Source organism: Oryctolagus cuniculus, chromosome 4, assembly GCF_964237555.1.
Source record: "Oryctolagus cuniculus chromosome 4, mOryCun1.1, whole genome shotgun sequence".
NCBI classification, from domain to species: domain Eukaryota; kingdom Metazoa; phylum Chordata; class Mammalia; order Lagomorpha; family Leporidae; genus Oryctolagus; species Oryctolagus cuniculus.
The window spans coordinates 2,292,720-2,315,354 of record NC_091435.1 but is presented as its reverse complement, the minus strand read 5'-3'; the positions used below and the strand labels follow the sequence as shown (position 1 = coordinate 2,315,354).

General features: G+C 66.5%; 1 protein-coding gene across 9 annotated transcripts in view; it reads left to right on the top strand.

Annotated features, from left to right (window-relative positions):
* The window catches only part of AGPAT3 (1-acylglycerol-3-phosphate O-acyltransferase 3), a 63,010-nt gene extending 44,051 nt beyond the window's left edge, over window positions 1-18,959 (top strand). For all 9 annotated transcript variants that reach the window (XM_051831405.2, XM_051831408.2, XM_051831409.2 and 6 more), the window contains exons 2-9: window positions 6,014-6,240; window positions 8,488-8,657; window positions 9,328-9,489; window positions 10,406-10,559; window positions 11,124-11,226; window positions 13,321-13,396; window positions 16,865-17,063; window positions 17,558-18,959. In XM_051831405.2, coding sequence (XP_051687365.1) covers window positions 6,063-6,240; window positions 8,488-8,657; window positions 9,328-9,489; window positions 10,406-10,559; window positions 11,124-11,226; window positions 13,321-13,396; window positions 16,865-17,063; window positions 17,558-17,646 — 1,131 coding nt within the window. In that variant the 5' untranslated portion in view covers window positions 6,014-6,062 and the 3' untranslated portion in view covers window positions 17,647-18,959. The remainder of the gene's footprint in view (window positions 1-6,013; window positions 6,241-8,487; window positions 8,658-9,327; window positions 9,490-10,405; window positions 10,560-11,123; window positions 11,227-13,320; window positions 13,397-16,864; window positions 17,064-17,557) is intronic.
* Window positions 18,960-22,635: the final 3,676 nt, after the last annotated feature.

The following is a 22,635-nucleotide window of genomic DNA, read 5'->3' as shown; positions in this document are numbered from 1 at the left end:
TCACACGTGATGTCACTGAGAGGCCTGGGGCTGGAGCCTGCTCCCCCAGCCCACACGCACAGGCTCCGAGGGCGCCCTCCCAGCCTGCCCCCTGCCCTGCCCCCACAGTGCTGCCCCCCCAGCCCTGCTCCCCCCAACCCTGCCCCCCAGCCCTGCTCCCCCAGCCCTGCTCCCCCTAGCCCTGCCCCCAGCCCTGCCCCCCAGTGCTGCTCCCCCTGCTCCCCCAGCCCTGCTCCTCCAACCCTGCCCCCCAGCCCTGCCCCCCAGTGCTGCTCCCCCTAGCCCTGCCCCCCAGCCCTGCTCCCCCAGCCCTGCCCCCCTGCTCCCCCAGCCCTGCCCCCAGCCCTGCCCCCTGCTCCCCAGCCCTGCTCCTGCACCCCTCATGCACAGGCTCTGAGGGTGCCTCGCAGCCCTGCTCGCCGTGTGGCCATGCCTGCCCCCCTCAGCCCCTCGGGCACCTCAGAGGAGCTGGGTGCAGGGGAGCTGTGTGCATACATGTGTCCTAGGGGTGGCAGAGGTGGGAAGAGGCAGAGCCAGTGAGGGTGCCGAGGGTCAGCTGACCTCATGCCACCTGCCGGGACCCCCTGGGGTCTCTGCCCTGTCTCTCCTGTGTCCTGGCTGTGGGCCGGGGTTGCTGCCCTGTCTCTCCTGTGTCCTGGCTGTGGGCCGGGGTTGCTGCCCTGTCTCTCCTGTGTCCTGGCTGTGGGCCGGGATTGCTGCCCTGTCTCTCCTGTGTCCTGGCTGTGGGCTGGGGTTGCTGCCCTGTCTCTCCTGTGTCCTGGCTGTGGACCTGGGTCACCTTTTGTGCCCCGTCTCTCCTGTGTCCTGGCTGTGGGCTGGGGTCACGGCCCCGTCTCTCCTGTGTCCTGGCTGTGGGCCGGGGTCGCTGCCCCGTCTATCCTGTGTCCTGGCTGTGGACCTGGGTCACCTGTGTACCCCGTCTCTCCTGTGTCCTGGCTGTGGATGCCACCTCCTAAATCAGGCGCTTTGAGGCACCACTGTCTCCACTGCCTTTTGTTGTCAGAGCCAGGGCATCAGTCAGCTCCCTGCCCCGGTGTTTTCTGGCTCTGCAGAGGCAGAGCTGTCCGCAAGGGAGTCCCAAGCCAGGCCTCATCCTTGTCCCTGCCTGGCCGGTCAGCCAGCACAGCCTTTCCCGTCTGCACACCCGGGCTTCAGCCAAGGTGCCAAGGACTGGTTAGTGGGGGGGAGGGTGGGTGGATGTGTAGACAGATGGGTGGATGAGTGAGTAGATGTGTAGACGGACAGGTAGATGGGTGGATGGGTGTGTAGACAGATGGGTAGCTGGGTGGGTGGATATGTAGACATGGATAGATGGGTAGCTGGGTGGGTGGATATGTAGACAGATGCATAGATGGGTAGATAGGTAGATGGGTGGGTAGGTGTGTAGACAGATGGGTAGACAAGTGGGTAGATGTGTAGACGGATGGGTAGACAGATGGGTGAGTAGATGTGTAGACAGATGGGTAGACAAGTGGGTAGATGTGTAGACGGATGGGTAGACGAGTGGGTGGGTAGCTGGTAGGTGGATGTGTAGATAGATGGGTGGGTGGATGTATAGACAGATGGGTAGACTAGGGGGTAGATGTGTAGATGGATGGGTAGATGAGTGGGTGGGTAGCTGGTAGGTGGATGTGTAGATAGATGGGTGGGTGAGTGGGTAGATGGGTGTGTAGATGTGTAGACAGACAGGTAGATGGGTAGGTGGATGTGTAAACAGATGGGTAGCTGGGTGGGTGGATATGGATAGATGGTAGATGGTAGGTGTGTAGACAGATGCATAGATGGGTAGATGGGCGGGTAGGTGTGTAGACAGATGGGTAGACAAGAGGGTGGGTAGTTGGTAGGTGGATGTGTAGACAGATGGTAGATGGTAGGTGTGTAGACAGGTGGGTAGATGGGCGGGTAGGTGTGTAGACAGATGGGTAGACAAGGGGGTGGGTAGCTGGTAGGTGGATGTGTAGACAGATGGTAGATGATAGGTGTGTAGACAGATGGGTAGATGGTGGTAGGTGTGTAGATGGATGGGTAGACGGTGGGTGGGTAGCTGGTAGGTGGATGTGTAGACAGATGGTAGATGGTAGGTGTGTAGACAGGTGGGTAGATGGTGGTAGGTGTGTAGATGGATGGGTAGACAAGGGGGTGGGTAGCTGGGTGGGTGGATGTGTAGACAGATGGTAGATGGTAAGTGTGTAGACAGATGGGTAGATGGGCGGGTAGGTGTGTAGACAGATGGGTAGACAAGGGGGTGGGTAGCTGGTAGGTGGATGTGTAGACAGATGGTAGATGGTAGATGTGTAGACAGATGGTAGATGGTAGGTGTGTAGACAGGTGGGTAGATGGGCGGGTAGGTGTGTAGATGGATGGGTAGACGGTGGGTGGGTAGATGGTAGGTGGGAGTGTGAGAGAGGGATGGGTGGACGCAGGAGGGCCAGAGTAGGGAGGGTGGGAGCCACTGTGGGTTCTCGTCATGGACTGGGATCTGGGGCGTGGCGGTCCACGTGGAACTGGGAGGTCTCCGTTCTGTGGTGTTGGACGTGGCCCTTCAAGGGCATCTCAGTCTTTACCGGCCGCTGCCTGCTGAAGGCTGGCCCTGCTCTCCCGCAGGCCACTGGGGCGGGGCCGTGGGAGGCCATGGGGTGGGTGCACCTGCTCCCTGGACGTCGTGCCCCTTCCCTGTGCAGGGCAAACCTGCTGTGGGCACGCGTGGTGAGGGGATGATGCCGACCACAAGGAGAGCACAGGTGCCTCTGTCTGCAGCGGGAAGCCAGGGCCCGGTGGGGGCTTTGCCAGTGCCCCCCACTTCCACCTCTGTGGGAGGCAGTGCTGGGACAGCCTGCAGGTCAGACCCTCCACCCGGCCAGGCCTAAGGAAGCAGAGCCGAAACGCCAAGCATGGCGTCTGCAGTGGGCACAGGGTAGGGGGTGACCTGGGGGGTTGGCATGCAGAGGAGGCCTGGGCTACTGGGGGAGCAGGGCCACCTGGCAGAGGACTTGGGAGGGGCCTGACTGCTGTGAGCATGCTGGGTTCCCGGATCAGAGTGCACCCTGGGAGGCTGTGGATGGCGGAGGTCCTGGGGCCGCAGTCCCAGGAGAAGGTGGGGACTTGGCGGGCTCCTCCTCGGTCCTCTCGTGGGCCGTGTCCTGTGTGGGCCATGTGCTTACGTGTGTTGTGTCCTGCATGGGCTGTGTCGTCTCATGTGCTGTGTCCTCATATGTGCCGTGTCCTCATGTGGGCCATGTCCTCGTGGCCTGTGTCCTGTGTGAGCCGTGTCCTCACATGTGCTGTGTCCTGTGTGGGCCATGTCTGTGTTCTCACGTGTGCTGTGTCCTACATGGGCCATGTCCTTGTGTAGGTCCTGTCACGTGGGCCATGGGCTGTGTCCCCTGTGTGCCGTGTCCTCATGTGGGTCCTGTCACGTGGGCCGTGTCCCCACGTGAGTCCTGTCACGTGGGCCATGAGCTGTGTCCCCACATGGGTCCTGTCACATGGGCCGTGAGCTGTGTCCCCACGTGGGTCCTGTCCTGTCACATGGACCGTGGGCTGTGTCCCCACGTGGGTCCTGTCATGTGGGCCGTGGGCTGTGTCCCCACGTGGGTCCTGTCACGTGGGCCGTGGGCTGTGTCCTGCGTGGGCCATATGTGGGCATGTTCCCAGTGCTCCTCCCTCCCTGTCTTTAACGTCCTGTTGCCGTGGTCCCATTCCAAGGGTGCTTGCTCTCCTGTGACCAGAGGTGACCCAGGCAGGACAGGCGGCCCAGTGCCGTGGTCCCATTCCAAAGGTGCTCGCTCTCCTGTGACCAGGGGTGACCCAGGCAGGACAGGCGGCCCAGTGCCGTGGTCCCATTCCAAAGGTGCTCGCTCTCCTGTGACCAGGGGTGACCCAGGCAGGACAGGCGGCCCAGTGCCTGTGCTGGGCGCTGCTGGTGCCTGCCTGGCCTGAGCCCTCACCTGCCTCTCCTGGAGGCCTCGCTTCTGGGGCGAAAGGCGAGCGTGGCCTCAGTGGGTAGGGTCGGCCCGCGGCGAGGGCGCCAGGGCGGCTTGGGTCCCCGCGGCTCCGCTCGTGAAGCTGTCCGGTGTGCAGCGTGTCGGGACACGTGTGACCTCGGGCACAAGATGCAGGCGTCAGCTTGAAACTGGGGACGCATTGGGCTTTCGAACTTGCCTTAGGTGGCGCGTGAGCGGTGCCTGTGGAGGCCGCCGAGTCTGGCCCCTCCTGACGCTGTCCTGCCCGAGGCTGTGTGGCGGCGAGTTAGCATGTGGCCGGCAGCCTACTGCTCTCCGACCACGGGGCTCAGAGCATGGGTGCGGCGCGGCGGCAGCAGAGCCCTGGCTGGGTGGACACTGCGGGTGTCCAGGCAAATGGTCCATGGCACCGGCAAGTGGATCGGGGTGGCCGGGGCGCGGGTGGGACTGGCCGGGACAGGCGTGTCTCCTGCTGTGCCGGCCGTGCCCTGTGACCTCAGCATGTGCAGCCGGGCTGCGTGTGAGCTGTGCCTCAGCGATGGTGGCTTCAGAGGCCTGTGCTCGCCACCCCCCCCCCCCCGGTGGACCTGGCGGCTCTGGGGCACGGGCTCACGGTTGATGCGCCGTCCGTGAGCCTTAAGGCCCTGATGCTTCTGGGCTGGCCTCATGCCCCGACCCTGGGCTCCGGGGGGCTGGGGCAGCCCTGCCCTCCTGGGTCTCCTGGTCAGAGCCGGCTGTGGCCGGGACAGCCGCCTGGTGCCCACGCCTAGGCCTCAGGAAGGGGAGACTGAGACTGCCCGTGAAGGGGCCGCCGGCGCCCCGGCTCCACGAGCTCACCTGGAGGCACAGAGCTGAGCTCTGCGTGCAGTGGTGACTCCGGCCTGGGGTGTCCAGAGACTGGCAGGACGTCGCTGGCCTCAGTGGCCCCCGGGGACAGGCAGCAGCAGCTCTGTAGGCCCGGGCAGGCTGGCGGCTGGGGGCGGCCAGCTTCTGCCGGACAGGTGTGGGCAGCGAGTGTCCACCCGGGGTCTTCCTTCAGCTCAGGAACCGTGGGCGCTGTCGTCCTGGTCATGGCCTGTTCCTGTCCCCCACCGAGGGGCTGGCGGGGAATCGTGCGGCCTGAGGTTAGGGTCCCTCCCTCAACCTGCAGCTTCTCACGGGACCCCAGGCCAGCTGCCCGAAGGTGGAGGGGAGTGAGGGGCTCCCGAGAGCAGCCCCTGCCGGTGGGCAGTGATGAGCGCCCCGGCTCAGGGAGGCACAGCCAATAGGACAGACGTCACTCCTGTCCCCTCACCTGCCTCGTGTGCCCCACAGGGTGTGTGTGTGCGCGTGCTGTGCAAGGGGGTGTGGCACATATGTGCTATGCGTGTTTGAGTGTGTATACATGTGGGATTGCAGCGGTATGCATGTTTGGGGTGTGGTTCACGGGTGTGTGCTTGGTATGCATGATGCACGTGTGATGTGTGGTACACGTGTGTGCATGTGGTATGCATGTTTTGGGGTATTTATGTGGTGTGTGAGCGCCATTTTATGCGTGTTTGGGTGTGTGTGGTGCATGTGTCATGCATGTTCGGGGTATGTACGTGGTACATGTGAGTGCCGTGGTAAGCGTGTTTGGGTGTGTGTGGTGCATTGTCATGCATGTTCGGGGTATGTATGTGGTACATGTGAGTGCCGTGGTAAGCGTCTTTGGGTGTGTGTGGTGGGAGTGGGAGTGCTGTGGTAAGCGTGTTTGGGTGTGTGTGGTGCATGTGGTATGAATGTTTGGGGTGTGTATGTGCTACATGTGTGAGAGCGTGTTGGGCATGTATGTGGTAGCTGGGGGTGTGCTTGGTATGCGTGTGGTACGTGTGTGTGGGTGTGAGGAGCGCAGGTGGGTGCCGCGTGTCTGGCGTGTCACAGGTCTGGTTACGGCAGGTGGAGTGGCTGCCGCAGCGGAGGCACAGGGACCTCCCGTGGCACTCGGGCACCCCAGCCCCCGCCCGCCCGCCCGCTGACCGCTGTGCCTCTCCCTGCCCCTGTGCCTGCAGGACGGCTGTTCTCAGCGAGGGGCCCTGCACGCGCTCCTGAGTGGCGACCATGGGCCTGCTCGCCTACCTGAAGACCCAGTTCGTGGTGCACCTGCTCATCGGGTTCGTGTTCGTGGTGAGCGGGCTGGTCATCAACTTCACCCAGCTGTGCACGCTGGCCCTCTGGCCCGTCAACAAGCAGCTGTACCGCCGCCTGAACTGCCGCCTCGCCTACTCGCTCTGGAGCCGTGAGTGTCCCCCACCCCATGCCGGGCGGCTCCCCTGGGCGGGGCTCCTGAGACAGGAGGGGCCCGAGCCGGTGGAGCCCGACTCTGGCGCTGGCAGAATCGGAGACACGGGCACCGTGGGCTTGGCAGGGCTCTGCAGCTGGGAGAATAAAGAACTCGACATCCAGCGCCCACAGCCCTGGTCCACGGCCGGCCCGGCCCGGCCTGGGCACCTGGCACGTGTCTGAATGAACGCGTGCGGGTGCGTGTGTCTGCACCTGCTGCACACATGCACCTGAGGTCGATGGCCACGCCCACGGCAGCAGAGGCCACCAGGGCTCTGCAGCGTGCCTTCGGCTCGTGGCTCAGTGACCGGGGGCCGTCACCTCTGGAGGTGTGGGGAGGTTGCCTCATTTTGTTGTCTTTTACGTTAGCACGGGACTGGCAGCAACGCATGTGCCGTCTGTGGACACCCCCGTGGCTTGTCTGCGGCACAGCAGGGTCCTGGGCAGCCTTGATCTGCCCCGAGTCCGCACAACAAAGCGTATGGCGTGCCGCCATCTTGTGCCGTGGCTGTAGCGGGTGTGTGTGGCGTGGGACGGGGTGACGGGAGCCTGCGCCTGCCTCCCCCCATCCTGGAGCCCACTCACCTGGAGCGCTCAAGGTAAAGATCGCTCCTTTCCTCGGGAAGAGAGCGTTAGAGACCCTGCGGCCAGAGCTGGGCCAGAGCGGGCGGCCGTGCCCCCAGGCCGCAGCCGGACAGCTGAGACCAGAGACCCCCAGAGCAGGCCCTGGCGCCCCAGGGATCCGGCACCAGCACATTCACACAGGGCCACCAAGGCGACCACACCCAAGAGGAGCCGAGGAGAGCTCTGCAGGAAACTTCTAGAAGTTTTCACTACAGTCCTACTGGACGTAGTTGATTAGCCCAGCGAGTGGGTGCACCGGGCGCAGACGTGGGGGAGGCAGGACAGAGAAGGCCCTGGAGGCAGAGCAGGTGGGGGCGGGAACCACGGGAGCCACGCCGAGGCCCACGGGGGGCACCTGCCAGAGTTTCAGGCGGTAGTGGCTGGGCGGGCACATCCTCAGCCAGGCTGCGCCAGCGAGGGGAGGCTGGGGCCGCCCGGAGGTGCCCACGGGAGCTGCTTTTTGGTGCTTGATTGTGGGGATTTAGAATTTCAGTAAGAAGAGGAGCTGTAGAAGTGGGGTCTGAGTTCCCTGGTGCCACAGACCTCCGTGGGTCACCTCCGATGGCCACCGCCCATCCCAAGCCCCGCTGTTGAGGCTGAGATGGGGGCCACTGCGCTGTGGTGGTTAGGCCCCACTTGGAACCCGGGCACCCCAAATCCGCCTCTGACCCGGCTCCCTGCTGACTCCCCCCAGGGGCAGCGGTGGTGGCCACAGTGCTGGGGTCCCTGCACCGTGCGGGAGACGCTGTGGCCTGGCTCAGCACTGGCCGCTGTGGCGTCTGGGGGTGACCCTGTGTCCCCTGCCTCTCAGAGGAGAGAAATCACTGAGTGAAGTCACAGATGCCCGCCGCGCTGGGGTGGATTCAGTTGCGTTTTTTTTAAACAGACCAGGCTGTCAGGAGCGAGGGTCTCAGAGTTGGGCGTCGTGGACTGGCGTCCATTGGGAAGGGGCGAGGCCCCACCTGCAGGCAGAGGGCGCAGGGGCCGGACGCCCAGGGACCAGGGCAAGGGGAGAAAGCAGAGGAGAGGAGGGGGCCAATGCCCACGCCCCACGTCGGAATGCAGAGGCCCACGGGAAGCCACAGTTATCCCCTCACCCTGAGCCAGGAAGTGGAGGCCGAGATGGGAGATCTGCCTGGGACGGGGGCGCCCTGCCCCACGGGAGCACCCAGGAGTGACGGGCTGGTGTCCAGCACCAGAGGAGAGGCCAGGAGCCGCGTCCTGGTTTGTGAGGCGCCAGCCAGTGGGGGGTGGCGCTGGCTGCCTGTCTCACGCGTGCTGGGCTGGCCAGGTGCACACAACTCCGCGGCCTCTGCAAGGGACTCGCTCCCGCTGGGGCCTGTGCTGGGCAGACCCAGAGCCGGGCCCCTTGGGAAGGCGGCCGGGCGAGGGCTTCGGAGCAGTGGACAGGGGCTCTCTGGCAGTGGCTCCTCCTGTTCATGGCCCAGGGGTGCGGGGGTCCCCAAGTGCTCATCACCTGTCTCTGGGCACCGGCGGCTTTGGGCCTTGCAGCAGGTGTGCTGGGGCGGGCTGTCGGGGACCCCGGGCTGTGCGCCTGCCCACACCTGCCTGTCTGCAGAGCTGGTCATGCTGCTGGAGTGGTGGTCGTGCACCGAGTGCACCCTCTTCACCGACGAGGACACCCTGGGCCACTTCGGGAAGGAGCACGTGGTCGTCATCCTCAACCACAACTTCGAAATCGACTTCCTCTGTGGGTGGACGATGTGCGAGCGGTTTGGCGTGTTGGGGGTGAGCCAGGGTGCCCTGGGTGCAGGGGTGAGGGACGGGGCCCCGGGGTGCAGGGGTGAGCCATGGGGGGCCAGGGATGCAGGGGGTGAGATGGGGTGCAGGGGTGAGGGGTGGGGGTAGGGATGAGCCATGGGGGTCTTGGGTGCAGGAGTGAGCCATGGGGGGCTGAGGTTCAGGGGGTGCAGAGGTGAGGGATGGGGGTTCAGGGGTGAGCCATGGGGGCCAGGGGTGCCGGGGGTGAGGGTTGGGATGCAGGGGCAGGGGATGGGGCAGAGGGCCGGGGTGGGGGAGCCCGGGGCTGGGGTCTCCAGGCCTCTGGCTGTCCCCTCCTGGGAGGGTCCCTAGTTGGTGGCTTTGTGCCGGGCGCTGAGTGTGGATCTGCGGGCCCCGTCCCAGGCTGGTTCTCAGGACAGCGGGGATCTGCTGCCCCCAGTGAGTCCTGCAGACAGGCTGGGGCCTTGCACCGCACAGCAGCTGGCCCTCGGCGGGAAGCCTGGGGGTCACAGCGGGGACCTCTGAGCCCGGCACCGTCCCCTCCTGGCCTGGGCCCTGCCTCGTTTCTGGCGGTGCTGACCTGAGCGTCACCTGGCTCAGAAGCCGGGGTCCCGTCCGCCGCACTCGCTCAGAGCCGCCAGCCCTGACCTCGCCCCCCGCCCCCCGCCCCCCGCAGAGCTCCAAGGTCCTGGCTAAGAAGGAGCTGCTGTACGTGCCCCTCATCGGCTGGACCTGGTACTTCCTGGAGGTGGTATTCTGCAAACGCAAGTGGGAGGAGGACCGCGACACGGTCGTGCGGGGGCTGAAGCGCCTATGTGACTACCCGGAGTACATGTGGGTGAGTGTGCCCCCAGGCCCCGCCCCGCCCACCACCCAGGCCCCGCCCCACGGGCCAAGGCCCTGCCCCGCAGGCCCCGCCCCGCCCACCACCCAGGCCCCGCCCCACGGGGCAAGGCCCTGCCCCGCAGGCCCCGCCCCGCCCACCACCCAGGCCCCGCCCCACGGGGCAAGGCCCTGCCCTGCAGGCCCCGCCCCAGCATGTCCCCATGGCCCCCAGGCCACACCCCAGGCCCCCACCCTGGGCTGAGGCACACCCCACCGGCCTCTATGGGTCACAGGCCACGCCCCAACACGCCCACCGGTTCAGGCCACGCCCCTTCCCCTCCGTCCCCTCTGCCCCCTCCGCCCCCTCTCCCTTCTCCCTTGTGGTCTGTTGGGTGAAAACTGGCTGCATCCGTGCATCCCTGACAACACCTGTGTGATCAGACACCCTCTTGCCTCCCTTCCTTCTGGAACATTCTAGCTGCAAAGCTGCTCTGTGTGGCTGACAAGCAGATTGCTGCCCTAAAATAAAGTGGGTCCCCCCATGCCCATGTCTCCCCAGCCTGGCAGCCCCCGCCCGGGTCACCCCGTGTCCCCCATGCCCGTGTCCCCAGCCTGGCAGTCCTCACCCCGCCCTGCCGGGTGCCCAGGTCACCCCATGTCCCCAGCCTGGCAGCCCTTTCCCCTTCCCACCAGGTGCCCTGGTCACCCGTGTCCCCCATGCCCGTGTCCCCAGCCTGGCAGCCCTCCCCCCCCCCTGCCAGGCGCCTGGGTCACCCCGTGTCCCCGCAGCCTGGCAGCCCTCCCCCCGCCCCGCCGGGTGCCTGGGTCACCCCGTGTCCCCCATATCCTGTCCCCCCCAGCCTGGCAGCCCTCCCCCCGCCCCGCCGGGCACCCTGGTCACCCTGGGTCCCCCATGTCCTGTCCCCCAGTTCCTGCTGTACTGCGAAGGCACGCGCTTCACGGAGACCAAGCACCGGGTCAGCATGGAGGTGGCCGCCTCCAAGGGGCTGCCCCCGCTCAAGTACCACCTGCTCCCACGCACCAAGGGCTTCACCACGGCCGTGCAGTGTCTGCAGGGGACAGGTGCGAGTGGGCGGGGGGCGCAGGGCGTGGGGCATGGGCGGGTGGGGGTGCCGAGGCGCAAGGCGGGGGCACGCAGTTAGCCCACTGAGGGTGAAGCGCCTGGCAGGAAACCACGTCATGCCACGGTCACTCGGGGCGGGCGGGCCCCAGGCGTGCGCCAGGGCGCGAAGGCCGGCGAGCCGTGGTCACTCGGGGCAGTCGGGCCCCAGGCGTGCGCCCAGGGCAGGAAGGCTGTGAGCCGCGGTCACTCGGGGTGGTCGGGCTCCAGGCGTGCGCCCAGGGCGGGAAGGCTGTGAGCCGCGGTCACTCAGGGTGGGCGGGCTCCAGGCGTGTGCCCAGGGCAGGAAGGCCGGCGAGCTGCGGTCACTCGGGGTGGTCGGGCCCCAGGCATGCGCCCAGGGCGGGAAGGCTGTGAGCCGCGGTCACTCGGGGTGGTCGGGCCCCAGGCGTGCGCCCAGGGCGGGAAGGCCGGCGAGACGCGGTCACTCGGGGCGGGCGGGCCCCAGGCGTGCGCCCAGGGCGGGAAGGCCGGCGAGACGCACCCCTACCCTCCCTGCCCCGCAGTCGCCGCCATCTATGACGTCACGCTGAACTTCCGCGGAAACAAGAACCCGTCGCTGCTCGGGATCCTCTACGGGAAGAAGTACGAGGCGGACATGTGCGTGAGGTGCGTGCCCTCCGGTGCCACCAGGGCCCCAGCCGCCTGGCCCTGCTGACCTCTGCCTTCACCCTGGGGGGTAGCCACCCACATCTCTCCAGGGCAGGCAGCAGGCAGCCGGTTCCGGTGTGTGGCATTGTGTCTTTGGAGTGGGCTGGACCCCTGCGGCGTGGGGTCTCTGTCCACCCCAGTGGAGGGCGGTGGGCCGAGGTCCTCTCCCAGTGTCTCTAAAACCCCAGCCGGGGCTGCAGCGCGGCTGGGGGGGGAGGTGGTCCCCGGGCCCATGGGTGCCGTGGCCAGGCCAGCACATGGCGGGTGGGGTGTGCAGAGGGTGGCCTAGTCCGGGTAGACAGGTGGGGTGGGTTCTCGACTGCGTGAGAATCCAGGTGGGAGATGGATCCGTGGTCAGCAGGGTAGCACGTGTGATGGGGGGTGTCCATCAGAGCGAATGGACAGCTCTCCTGACAGAATCAGAGGCCTTGATCACCTTCAGACAGGAGCGTGTAAGGGCATGGGGTCCAGTTCTTCCTCCAGAAACGAATATTTTGTAACACAAGTGCACCAGGGAGCCTATGTGTGGCATGTGATGTATGTGTGCATAAGTGCACACGTGTGTCAGGTCTGTGCACCTGCAGGGCGCCCCTCACTACAGGAGACGGCCTCGGAGGAGGCTGTGCACACACCGCTCCTGGGTGTAGCCTCAAGGAGGCTGTGCACACACCGCTCCCGGGTGTGATCTTGGAGGCTGTGCACACACCGCTCCTGGGTGTGGCCTCGGAGGAGGCTGTGCACACACCGCTCCTGGGTGTAGCCTCGGAGGAGACTGTGCACACACCGCTCCCGGGTGTGATCTTGGAGGAGGCTGTGCACACACGGCTCCTGGGTGTGATCTTGGAGGAGGCTGTGCACACACCACTCCCGGGTGTGATCTTGGAGGAGGCTGTGCACACTCTGGGACCTCTGGGGCCTCATTTTCACCCCAATGTGTGAGACGCGACGGCCATGAGGGTGGCAGCCAGGCCCCTGATGGTGGCCCCCGGTCCGTATTTGTTACCCGAGGTCAGCCATTGTCCACAGTCATGGGTCTTACACCGTGCGCCGTGCTGAGCGGTGAGTGCAGCCTCACGCTGCCGCACCCCTGTGTCCGGTGCAGCCACGCTGTGCTGGTCAGCCTGCAGCTGCCCCCTCCCAGAGCCGCTGTCTGTCACAGGTGACCCAGTGATGGCCCGGAGGCAGACAGCATGAGGGTTGGGAGGAGCTGGGAAGGGGCAGGGTGCTCCTAGACCCTGCCAGTGTCACTGCTGTGTGTGCTCTGCGCCCCCTCCTGGGCATCCTGGGGTACTGCGGTTGCCCGTGGCCAGCAAGTTCTCCCCTCTGATGGCTTTAGCTCTGGTGCCCCTCCGCACCCCCGCCCTGCACGTGGGGGTGGGCGTGGGGGCGGTGCCTGCCTGTCCCAGAGATGTCCCTCTAGAAGACTAGCTGACTGCGTTTTCCTGTAACCCGTGAGCTGTTGGCAAGGTTCTGCTGTGACTTCCGTGAGTGGCAGAGCTCAGCTCCACAGCGGGAGCTGCCACGGCACCGGCCAACCTTGGCAGGCTGCGGTCGCCAGGCCTCCTCTGCCCCACCAGGGTGCTGGCGAGGCAGGGGGTGAACCTGTATCCTGGCCATGCCTCCTGTCTGAGGCCCGGGGGCTGGATTTGTGAGATGCGTAGTGGTCTTAGCCTGGTGATGGACGCCTGCAGTGCTGGTCATTCCTGGAGTGGACGTGGTCACTGCGGGAGGTGCTGTGTGACTGCCCTTGGCAGTGGCGCCGGAGGCCCGTGGGCTCATGGGGTGGCGGGCGGGCATCACTGTGTGGAACGTGTGGCCGTCTCCTCTCGGGGTGCCTCTCGGCCCCTCGGTCTCGGAGCCCCCCCGGAGCACCGGGGCTGGTTCTGTGGGCTCGGAGCAGATGCCAGCAGCCCCAGTGCCCCTCCCCGGCGTGTGCCGGCGCCGGGAGCTCACCCCCGCCGCGCTCACCCCCACCTCGCTCACCCCCGCCTCGCTCACCCCCGCCTCGCTCACCCCCGCCTCGCTCACCACCGCCGCCCTTCTCCCGAACAGGAGATTTCCTCTAGAAGAGATCCCGCTGGATGAGAAGGAAGCGGCCCAGTGGCTCCACAAACTGTACCAGGAGAAGGTGAGGGCGGGGCGGGGCGGGGTGGGGGCTCCACAAACTGTACCAGGAGAAGGTGAGGGCGGGGCGGGGCGGGGGCTCCACAAACTGTACCAGGAGAAGGTGAGGGCGGGGCGGGGCGGGGGCTCCACAAACTGTACCAGGAGAAGGTGAGGGCTGGGCGGGGCGGGGTGGGGGCTCCACAAACTGTACCAGAAGGTGAGGGCGGGGCGGGGCGGGGCGGGGCAGGGGCTCCATAAACTGTACCAGGAGAAGGTGAGGGTGGGGTGGGGCAAGGGCGGGGCCTCCCCTCCGCACCTGCAGCCCCCAGGCTCCCTGTCCTTCCCGTTTTTTCCCACCCCTGACCTCAGCGCAGGAGGAGTAAACACAGTGAGGCAAGCGTGAGGGCCAGGGTGCTCATGTGACCTCAGCTGGTGACGTCACACCACACCTGCCGTGTGACCTCGGCTGGTGACGTCACACCACGCCTGCCGTGTGACCTCGGCTGGTGGCATCACACCACACCTGCCGTGTGACCTCGGCTGGTGACGTCACACCACGCCTGCCGTGTGACCTCGGCTGGTGACGTCATACCACGCCTGTCCTGTGACCTCGGCTGGTGACGTCACACCACACCTGCCGTGTGACCTCAGCTGGTGACGTCACACCACGCCTGTCCTGTGACCTCGGCTGGTGACGTCACACCACACCTGCCGTGTGACCTCGGCTGGTGACGTCATACCACACCTGCCGTGTGACCTCAGCTGGTGACGTCACACCACGTGTGACCTCAGCTGGTGACGTCACACCACGCCTGCCGTGTGACCTCAGCTGGTGACATCACACCACGCCTGCCGTGTGACCTCGGCTGGTGACGTCACACCACACCTGCCGTGTGACCTCAGCTGGTGACATCACACCACGCCTGCCATGTGACCTCGGCTGGTGACGTCACACCACGCCTGCCGTGTGACCTCAGCTGGTGACGTCACACCACACCTGCCGTGTGACCTCGGCTGGTGACATCACACCACGCCTGCCGTGTGACCTCGGCTGGTGACGTCATACCACACCTGCCGTGTGACCTCGGCTGGTGACATCACACCACGCCTGCCGTGTGACCTCGGCTGGTGACGTCACACCACGCCTGCCGTGTGACCTCGGCTGGTGACGTCACACCACGCCTGCCGTGTGACCTCGGCTGGTGACGTCACACCACGCCTGCCGTGTGACCTCGGCTGGTGACGTCACACCACGCCTGCCGTGTGACCTCGGCTGGTGACGTCACACCACGCCTGCCGTGTGACCTCGGCTGGTGACGTCACACCACGCCTGCCGTGTGACCTCGGCTGGTGACGTCACACCACGCCTGCCGTGTGACCTCGGCTGGTGACGTCACACCACGCCTGCCGTGTGACCTCGGCTGGTGACGTCACACCACGCCTGCCGTGTGACCTCGGCTGGTGACGTCACACCACGCCTGCCGTGTGACCTCGGCTGGTGACGTCACACCACGCCTGCCATGTAACCTTGGCTGGTGACGTCACACCACGCCTGTCCTGTGACCCCTGCCGAGGATGTCACCCCACACCTGTCTAGGTCTGTGAGAGCAGGCTGTAGCTGCCAGCCGACGTCTCGTGGGCAGCACAGGAAGGCCAGGAGCCCCTTCCTGCCCCAGCCTGCCTGGCGCAGCACTGGTGCTTCCACAGCCCCTCAGGGCGCCTCGTGGGACCTGGGTAGCCAGGGGCCCCCCAGGGCAGAGCCTGCACCTTCTCAGTGCATTGCAGGGCTCCGGGAACAGCAGGGAGTTCTCGCTGAACCCCAGGCTGGCACTGCCGGCCCCGCTGACGCCCGAGTCTCGGAGCCCTCCGGGGAACAGAGCAGGAGGCTCTCGCCTCATTCCAGGCAGGAGGTCAGGCGTGGCCCCACTGTGGAACAGCGGGCTGTGCGCATGTGGCCTGGGAAGGACTGCAGGGCGGCGACCGATGGCACCTGCCCCCCTGGGCTCAGGGCGGTCTGCCCGGTGATCCATAGTTGTGTGGTGCACTCCATGGTCACGTGGTCCACCTGGTGACATGTGGGGATGTGGTCTGCCCCGCATGACCCATGGTCACATTGTCCACACAGTGATCCGTGGTCACATGATCTGCCCGGTGTGATCCGTGGTCATGTGGTCTGCCCGGTGTGACCCGTGGGCACGTGGTCCGCCCGGTGACCCGTGGGCACAGTCTGCCCGCAGCTGGGCTGGGTTTGAGTTGACGTGAGCACAGAGCGAGCGCGTCAGCCTGGCCGTAGATGAGCCGCTCCAGGGCTCCCGGGAGGAGCAGAGCAGCGCTGGGGGCCTGTGAAGCTGCGCTCTCGGCCACGGCACCGCCCCGGCGCTGAGGGTCAGGGCGGCACACACAGGCGGGGGCTCGGACCCTCCCAGCGCGGCCTGAGCACCCTGACGGGGCCGTGGAAAGGCGAGGAAGGCGAGGGAGAGTTGAGGGAGCCCAGCCCGAGGGCGGAGTCCTGGTTCAGCAGTGGGCGGGTGCAGCTGCAGGGAGGTCGTCCACAGGCAGCCCCGGGGGGGAAGCGCTGGAAGCTTCTAGGAGGGAGGCGACACAGCCCTCAGGTGTGGAGGCACGTGTCCCGGGGGCGGACAAGCCGCCAAGGACGAGGGGAGGGCCTGGGGTGACGAACCAGGTGCCCCTCACGCAGGCACCCGCACACCTGCCGTGCACAGGGTCCGCCCACACGTCCTGCTCACAGCGTCACGGCACATAGGGACGCCCAGAGAACACGGACGAGCCAGCAGCCTAGACAGCGGCAGAGGGTGACAAATCCGAGCCGCAGAAGAGCAAGCCCACTGCCCTGAAGGCGTTCTTTAAAAGTGCCGATAAGACGGCGACCTCGCGTAAAACTGGCGTGCACTTAGACAGGGATAGAGTAGGCCCAGCGGCGAGCGGCCAGTGAGCTGTCGCCCGACGCCGTGAGCCGAGTCCCTGTGGCACCGGCCCAGCTGGGGCTCCAGGGCTGCAGGGAGCGGGGCCGGGGGCTCCCGAGTGTGGCCAGGCCGGGGCTGGGGCGCGCGGGAGGAGCACGCAGGCCTCTGTCCAGCTCTGCGGGCCTGCTCTCCAGAATGCCCTGGCGCACAGGACGGCATTGGACCTGCTTGGTTCTGATTTTGAGACATTGTAACGATGTGTCTGTCCTGCCATCTCTCTTGTCCTTGCTTTGTCACTGACACGAAGGCTCCACGTGCACGCGGCCGGGCCCTGGGCGGGCTGCCCGGGAGGCAGGTGTCCAGGAGGCAGGTGTCCGGGAGGCAGGCGCCCCCAGTTTCACAGCGGCAGAAGAGAAAAGCAGCCGAGGGAAAGCCGCGGCTTCTCTCCCCGGCTGTGGGTCTTTCCAGGCCCGGCACCGGGCGCGCCCGCACACTTGGGCCGGTCTGGTGCCGTAGCCTCTTCCGGCTCCTTGTCCCCAGCGCTCACCCCCGCCCCATTCCCCCAGGACGCGCTGCAGGAGGCCTACAGGCTGCAGGGCACCTTCCCGGGGCAGCAGTTCAGACCCGCCCGGCGGCCCTGGACGCTGCTCAACTTCCTGTGCTGGGCCACCGTCCTCCTGTCGCCCCTCTTCAGCTTCGTCCTGGGCGTCTTCGCCAGCGGCTCCCCCCTCCTGATCCTCACCTTCCTGGGGTTTGTGGGAGCAGGTAACGAGCCGCCCTGCACACCGCTCACGGGGCCCCGCACCGGCCCTGGGCGGCACGGCCCGGGCGCCGTCCAGGGGTCCTGGGGTGGCACAGCCGCCGTGGGCAGGGAGGGTGGCTCTGGAGATGCAGCCAGGACCCCATGCTGGCCCCCTGACCTGTGTGCCCAGTCCTGAGCCGGGAGCCGTGCACCTGCGAGGCTCCTGGGACAGCTGGGGAGGGGTGGCCGCTGTGGGTGTTCCCTGTAAGTGGGCGGGGCCTGTGGGGGCTGGGGGAGGGGCCGTCTATGTGTGTTGTCCCCAGGCGGCTGCGGTGGTCATCACAGGACGAGGCCTCCTGCTGGGGCTTTCTGAGGCCACCGAGCCTGGTCATCTGGGCCCTCCCTGCCCACGCGGGCCCAGGCGCTGGGTGCGGATGGTCGGCCCAGCCGGTCTGAGACCGCAGCCCCGTGGCCCAGCCCCCGTCTGACCTCCCCTCTTCTCTTCCCGTTCCCAAAGCGTCCTTTGGAGTCCGCAGACTGATAGGAGTGACGGAAATAGAAAAAGGCTCCAACTACGGCAACCAAGAATTTAAGAAAAAGGAATAATTAATGGCTGTGATCGAACACGCGTTCCTCGACGGTGGTATCCAATTAACTCAATTAAAACAGCAGCAGAGCGAGGGGAGAGAGACACTTAGAAACTATTTTTCTTATTAACTGGTGACTAATATTAACAAATAAAACTTGAGCCAAGAGAAAAGAAACTCAGACGGCCTGCCAGACACACGGTCAGCGGCTGGGGCCGGGGCCCCGCCCACCGCCCCCCCAACCACCACCCCCCGCCCCCGGCGCCGCTTCCTCCTCTTAAACTCGATCGGGTCCCTGGGCACCTGGTTCAGGGGCTTCCCCCAGCCCCGGCCCTGTCTCTGCTGTCCTGGGGGTGAGCGGGCTGGGGCCCCGCCCTACCAAATGTAAGTGAGCCGCGGGCCTGGTGGGTCCTGGGGCCACCTCCGCCCTCCCGGGAGTGTGCAGTGCTCCTGGGTGTCAGGCAGGGACCCCCGGGGCCACCTGCACGGTTCCGCCGTGTGCAGGAGCTGGGTGTTGTGCCCTGAGAAGTGCCCCCCCAGGCCCCTTTCTCTCCAGGTAGTGGGGGCCGCTGCTGGCCACTCGCTGTCCCTGAGAGCTGCTGTGCCCATGGCTCCTCGCGCTGCGGCGGGACGGCGCCGGCCAGGGGCCCCAGCAGAGAGCAGCGCCCAGCCCCAGCCGCCCCCGGGGCCCTGCCCTTGCTGTGGAGTCACAGGTCTTCGAGAAGGGACACATGGTGTCCCCTCTCTGTGTCGTGACCAGCGCCTGAGTAACAGCTGGTTGCTTGTGTTCTAGAGGAAAACGGGGGACAGAGGTGTGGAGAAAATAAGAATTTTAATCAGAAAGCTGTGTCTGGGGAGAGTCCGTGGAGACAGCACATTGGCCGGGGGGCAGGAGGGAGGGCCCGGCTGGCTCCCCGCTGCTTGCCCCTGCACGGTGCAGGCCTGCAGGCCGAGTGGACGGCCAAGCCGGGCGCCAGGATGCAGAAGCGTGGCCCTCCCACCCGGGGAGCCAGGCACGGAGGCTTCATCCCAGAACCCCCTGCTGCTCGGCCTCATCAGAGCATCAGGCCCGGGTCCTCTGCTCATGGCTAACCCTAAAAGTCTTACGGAAGCTGAAGGGCACAGCCCAGCACCCACATGGCCTGGGATCAGGAGCTCCTACCTCCCAGAGAGAACCCCCCACCCCGGCAATCGGCCCCTGCCACGTGAGCCCCGCACCGAACCAGGGACCGCGGCCCGGCCAGGGCGCCCCCAGTTCTGCGGCTCCTGACTGTGCGGCTCAGCCCCCGCGCCTGCGCACCACGCACTCGAGCAATAAAAATGCACCACGAATGTTCCGGGCTTCTTGCTTTTCCCGAGGGGCCGGCTTCACTCTGCCCTAGCAGGAGCGGGGCAGGGGAGCCCCTTGGATTCCTAAAGCCGCAGTGATGGGCTCCCAGGCAGGGCAGCGCCCTTGTCCCCCCCACCCCCCATCGTCGCCCTGTTGTATCCAGATCCAGACCGAGGTGGCCCAGGGAGTCTGTGCTGGTCATGGTGGGGGCTGGGGTGGGACAGCTCAGGCCTACGCTTGCTGGCCCCGTTGTCCCTGGGTCCTGGGGCGTGGTCCTGGCTGCTGGGCTGGCCCCCCCAGACGCTCCCAAGGGAACCTGGCGTGCTGGGTCCCGGGCCAGGGGCCAGGCCTCCCAGGGGCCACTGGGTGGCGGGTGTCTCAGCTCAGGCCCAGGCACCAGGTGGGGGTGGGGTCTGCGCCCACCTGCCTGGGGCCTCTGTCCTCTGCCTCCATGTCTTCGCGGTGCAAGCCCTGGCCCTGCCCAGGGAGGATGCTCGGCCTCTGGGCACCCCTGCCCTGCCCCCCCAGGCAGCTGACGGGCTGGAGCTGGGGCGGGGATCACAGCTCTCTGGGCCCTCGGTGGAGTCCCAGGGCCTTCCAAGGTGTGTATGGCATCGCACAGTGCCTTTACGGGGCTGCCCACGGTCGGCACCGCAAGCAGTGAGCAGCCCCTGGAAGAGCCTAGCTGGGGAGGGGAGGGCGCCCCCACCTTCCTCTCCGAGCTGAGGCCTTAAGGAGGGACGGCGCCTGAGGCTCTCCGAGGTCCCTGTCCCACCGCGAGAGTCCGGCCGAGCTGAGGTCTGTGTAGACCGCCCGCAGCCCCCGATGAGCAGGGGCTGTTTCTGGTGTGGAAAACACCGCCGGTGTTGCCTCTCCCTGCCGGTCCCCACCTCGGCCCCGTGCCACCCACCCCAGGGGTCCTCGCTGGCCCTGCGGGACCTGGAGAGTGAGCCGGGGGCTGGGCGGAGCCGCCGCGCCCGCCGTGGCCGCTGGTCTGTGTCACGCGTGAAGGCTGAGCCTTCCTGCACGTTGCTCAGCCGTGGGCTGTGCGCCCCCTGCAGTCTCGCCCGGGAACTCACGCATCTGCACGCTGGCTGGCTGCATGCGTTCCCGGCATGTGACGCTGGTGACACCGACCCTCCTGCCGTGGATCCAGGCTCAGGGGGGAAACAGGGAGCAGGGCCCGCCCGGCTGCCTGCCTGCCCGCCCTCCGGAAGCCGCTGTCCCTCGTAAGCCGGCCCCCAGACCAGAGAGGCAAGACGCTCGGAGCACCTCCGGCCGGCAGGCGTGGGCACTGCTGCGGGGACGCCGGTTTTGTCCGCTGGGTACCTCTGCCGTGAGCCGTCGGTGCCGTGGACACCCGGGCTCTGTGCTGCTGGCGTCGGGGCCAGGTTGCACGCAGACACTGCTTTGGGACGAGAGGTCTCCCACTGACCTGGCGCGAGCGGGGCACACACCGAGCTCTGGCGTGGCGAGCCTCTGCCGTGCGGTAATTCAGGGAAGATGGCGGCATCCCAGGCTGCTGGGGGATTCGTGAGGGGACAAGCACTTCTAAGAGCGCCCAGGGAGTGGCCCGGGCGGTGGCGTCATCCAGCCGCAGCCACGGCCATCTCGGAGACGATCAGTGGCTTTGAAGTGTTGAACTTGGTGATGACAAAGCCCGCCTGGAGTTCTCAGCCCTCGCTCACGTCTCCCTTTCTTGGGCTTTTATTTTTTGAGAGCATTTGGACAGAAGTCGAGTTCTGGCGAGACAAATGCGCTGAGTTGTGTTCAGTTAAACTGGAGCTACTTGATACGACGGAGACCTGCGTCCAGCTCGCTCCTGTTCCTGTCTCTGACCTGTACCTTGTGACAATCAGACGTTCCTTGCCATGTGCCGGGGATCTGCCGGCTCCTCCGGCACAGCTCGCCCGCGAGTGCCGCGTGTGCAGAGACCTCCCTGACGGGCAGGTGCCCGGGCGCTCGGGTCCTGTCCCTGAGACTCGGGATCTGCCACCCCCGACTGTCGCCTGTTCCCGAGGGCGCGGCGCACACAGGGCGCGGCCGTGCCGTGTGGATGCTTCCTTTTGTACCCGTTATTTTTACGAGTTTTGCTACTCACAGCTTTGTGTCTTCGGGCTCAGAGGTATTTTTGGTCTGAAGAGTTGCCGGGGTGGGGGGGCTGTGCCAGGCCCGCGTCCCCTGGCGTCCCCGAGCCCTGGCCGTGTTGGAGGCCTGTCCTCAGGGCGGCCAGCTCGGTGTGGTTTCCGGTAGAGCTGCTGTGAGGAGGATGGAGCAGCCAGGATGCAAGGGTGGGTGCGGCTCCGCCCCCGTGCCCGCGCCCCCAGCCTGCTCTGCCCGCGCCCCCGGCCCTCTCCCTGCGCCCCGAGAGGCCCTCTGCAGGTGAAGCCGGGCGGAAGGGGCTCTGCTGGCCGCGCCTGCACGCAGGCTGGACGGGGCTCCCGAGAGTCGGCCTGGAGAGCCCCAAAACTATTTTTCTTGAAAAATCACCTTTGTTCTGTGGAAAAAGCCAAGGAACCCCTTTTTCTTCTTTATTAAAAACAAACAAACTCTTGTTAGAACCAACAGATGTCCAGGTTCCGGTTTGTCTTCTGGAAATAAACGCGCTGAAAGAACCTTTGCCTCCTCCTGCTGCTGGGACACGCCCCCGGCCGCGGACCGCCGTGGGGAGGGGGCCTGGCCGCTGCCGCCCCTGCGCCGTGCGCAGCCGGGAGCCCGCAGGTGTGTGCGCGTGCCCGCAGAGGTGCACACGGGCACACGCAGATGCACAAGGGCACGTGTGCCCCAGGCCTGCACGCCCCACACACGCCCTGCACCGCCGGGGGGAGCTGGGGGGCCTCCAAGCACAGCTGGGTCAGGACGCGGACTGCCTTGTCCTCCCACAGACGCCTTGCAGCCCTGGCCGACCCTGGGAGGCCTCAGCCGCAGGACTGGTGCGGACGGAGCTTGTCCAGAAAGGGCTCCCCAGAGCCCGAGGAACTCCACGTAGGAAGGGACGGCTCCCGTGACAGCCGGGGGTGACGTCACCGGCCCCTGTGCACACGGCTGGGCGGGTCTTGTTAGCATACAGACACCTGCACACATGCGTGTGCACACATGTACACACATGTGTGTACACACCAGCAGGGGCTTGTGCTGTCGCTGAACCCCCGAGGGGGCGACAACAATGGGTAGAGGACGGGTGTAGCTGGGAGGGGCGGAGTCTCAGGGAGGGAGGGGGCCGGATGCACAGCAGCCTGTGGGGCCTCTGTGGACTCTGGGTGCTGGGGTCCCCTAGGGAGGGGCAGGCAGCTTGCCCGGTCGGTCGAGGGAGAGGAGAGGGGAGGCTTCTGGCGTCTGAGGCCTCCGGGCTGAGCCCGGGTTGGGCAGCCCAGGGCGCTCTGCCCGGCAGTGGCACGTCTGCGAGCCGGGTGGTGATGATGGGTGACGCACGGGTGCCAGTGCCCCCGCACAGACCTGGGAGGCTCCTGGCCGCTGCCCCGGGGAGGGGTCCTCACGGCAGCTCGTGTCCTCTCCTCCCACGTTTCTCACGGCTGCTCTGCTCTGGCAGAACCTCTCGTGGATTTCGCGAGTCTCAGGTTTAGGCCCCCCGAGAGTCCATCCCAACTGCCCGGGGCCTGGTGACGGACAGGCCTCTCTCGGGCACCCAGCAAGCACGGCGAGGCTGTGCCCCTGCAG